The sequence below is a fragment of the Enhydra lutris genome, unplaced genomic scaffold, assembly GCF_002288905.1.
Source record: "Enhydra lutris kenyoni isolate GAN:26980312 unplaced genomic scaffold, ASM228890v2 scaffoldscaffold31, whole genome shotgun sequence".
Taxonomy (NCBI): Eukaryota; Metazoa; Chordata; class Mammalia; order Carnivora; family Mustelidae; genus Enhydra; species Enhydra lutris.
Window position 1 is genome coordinate 15,177,940 of NW_019154115.1, and position 2,970 is coordinate 15,180,909.

General features: G+C 52.1%; 1 protein-coding gene across 1 annotated transcript; it reads left to right on the forward strand.

Moving 5' to 3' along the window:
* LOC111153121 (C2 calcium dependent domain containing 4A) lies at positions 1 to 1,067 on the forward strand. Its single transcript, XM_022511919.1, is given in 2 exon segments — positions 1 to 375; positions 378 to 1,067. Coding segments are annotated over 2 exon segments (1,065 nt in total).
* The last annotated feature ends 1,903 nt before the right edge of the window (positions 1,068 to 2,970 follow it).

Sequence of the window (2,970 nt, forward strand, 5' to 3'; positions counted from 1 at the left end):
ATGTGGTGCCTGGAGAGGCTCCGCTTGGGTCCCGAGCGCCTCCTGAAGGGCAGGAACGGGATTCTTCGGACCCGGGGCCACCAAGTCCGGGCCCTCACGCCCGCCGCGTGGGAAAACGTGCTCACCCCGGACCGCATCCCTGAGTTCTGCATCCCCCCGCGACTTGCGCCGGGCACCGCCCTGGCTGCGCTCCGGGTTTCCTGGATCCAAGCGGCAGAAATCGACGACGGGGCCGGGCACACGGACTGGGACCCGCGCTCGCAGGCCGCGCTCTCGCTGCCGCACCTGCCGCGCGCGCGCACCACTTACGGCTTCTGCGCGCTGCTCGAGAGCCCGCACACCCGCCGCAAGGAGTCACTCTTCCTCGGGGGTGCCGGCGCCGCCCCGCTCCTGCCCCCGGACGCAGCCCCGGACCCCGACCCCGCGCTCCCGGCCGGCCCCCGGCAGACCCGGACGTGCCCGCGCCGCCGCCCCGCGCCCACCGCCTCCTGCGCGCCCGCGAAGGACTGCTGAGCCGCGCTCTGCCGGCCCGGAGGAGCCGTGGCCTGGCGCGCGCCCGCTCCGTGTCCAGCGGGGACGACGACGACGAGTGCGGCGCCGGCTCGCGGCCCCCGGCCCGGGCACCCTCCGCGTCCCCGCCGCCGCCGCCACCGCCTGGCCCCGACCCGCGGCCCGAGCGCCTGGAGGCCGAGGGCACCGTGGCCCTGGGCCGCGCTGGGGGCGCCCTGCGCCTGGCCGCCGAGTACAGCCGGGCCAGCGGGCGGCTCCGAGTGCGGCTGCTCGGCGCCGAGGGCCTGCCCGCAGGGACCGCCGAGCCCCGCGCCGTGGGCTGCCGCGTCAGCTTCGTCCTGCGCTCTCCAGGCAAGACGCGCCCGCAGCGCAGCGCCGTGGTGCGGCCGAGCCGCAAGGCCGCCTTCGACCAGGACGAGTGCCTGGACGGGCTGTCGGAGGAGCATGTGCGCCGCCTGGCCGTGCGCGTCAAGGCGGAGAAGCCGGGCCGCGGCCGCGAGCGGGGCCGCGGGCTGGCCCAGGGCGAGCTGCTGCTGGGCTCCCTGCTGCTCCCCTGAGGGCTCCCGGGCCTCGGCCCTCCCCTTGGGGTGCTCTCCGCGCGCTGGGACCTCGGACCCTGACAGCCGCTTCGGACAAAATAAATGCTATTTATTTTTATATTCAGGGCTTTGTTCAGTCCAATATTGGCACATACATTGCTAGATTATCACAATAAAGGACGTAGTATTTTGTGTAATACCTTCAGAATTCATTTCAGCAAATGGTATGGTGTTCTGCAGGAGTGGTTCCCAATATAGACAATTGCACTTCATCTTCCCCAATATAGATAGACAATTGCGACTTCATGCTCCTCACTGCTCTATTGGGAGACTCTGGATCACAGGAAGTGTTAAAACTAGAGGGTTTGCTGGTGATCTCTTTGCCCCAACCTCCTCAACTGAAGTTTGTTCATTCCACAACATCCATTGATCACACATCCATCTTAGAGCGTGTGTTATCTCTGAAGCATCATTTAAGACCCAGGTGAGAAAATGAGGCCAAGAAAGGTGAAGTAACTTGTTCAAGGTCAACAGTGAATTATTAATAGGAACTCAGATCTGATGCTTTTAGCTACATCTTTCTGAGAAAGCTCTGGAAAAACTGAAACCACTTTAATATTCTTGGCTAAAATAATAAGTTTTACAAGTACTAACTTGTTTAATTTTTAAACAAGCCTAAAAGACAGACACAGTTGTCCTCATTTTAGGGAAGAGGATATTGAGGCACAGAATATAGAGCAGAGTTAGGATTTGCACGGAGGCAATCAGTATTTTACTCATTACTTTCTAGAAATAATACCAAGCATCTGAAGGGTTTATCTTTGGGGGACTGTAACTTACATCTGAAACTGTTGATTCTAAGTTGGGGGTCTCCTCATATTCTCCCACCCTAGTGGAAAAGCAAATTGGTTCAAATGAGTAATTTATTATCTCAATGAGTAATTTATTATCTAAGGTTCTAAGGTTAAATGAGTAATTTATTATCTAAGGTTCTGTTCGAGAAGATGCTAACTAGCCACAGAGTCATAGAAAAAAGGGTGGTAGCCTAACTGGCCCCAGCTGAGCTAATATGCCAGGGCAGGGAGTCTAGAACATAACTATAATACTGTTCTACCTCTGGCTTCTGATAGTGATAATAAGTGTATTATGTTTTAATCGATGATTTTCCTTTCTTGGCCACATTCACTGCCAAACAAGCGTATTTCTTCCTTTCTTATGCATGTAGGAGGAAAATGTGTCCTTAAATGAGGGTTCAAAATATTTGAATATGTGGTATGATGTGGTGTTAAATATGACTACATTAGCAGCCTGGATTAAGAAACCATTTCTGCTTTCACTAAACTGTTAGAGTTTTATCCAATGGTGCTCATGAAAAAATGCTGTTTAGAACAGGGTTTCAGTTTTAGTCACAACTCAGGCATTAGCTGAAAATGGGTTATTGTGGTAGGTGCTTACCGTGACCATCATCGAACAAATGCGAAGAATAACTGTGAATTCACTGTCAAAATCAGCCACATCCAGAAGATTCATATGGTTGACCAAGTGAATTATGACATAACAGTACTCAGAGCATTCATGTGCTCTTTAGTGCCACTCTAAGTCACCATATCCCTGGCCTTCAAACCAACAACTTTTAAAAAAAAAATGTATAACTTTCTCTGTGATTTCACAATTTTGGTAGAGTAACTGATACTGAGTTCACATATGTAGTAGTTTAAAAGGAAAATAAATAGAAAGTGAAAACAAATTGGCTACATACAATATATCATGTTGGGAATTTATTTTGCTGCCTTTTTTTTTTTTTTTAAATAAAAACAGATTGCAAATAGCAAAACCTATTCCAGAAAACATCGCAATCATTATTGTCACTAGATTATATACAAATAATAGTTTGGGGGAAGAAGCGCTTTATTAAGGTAAC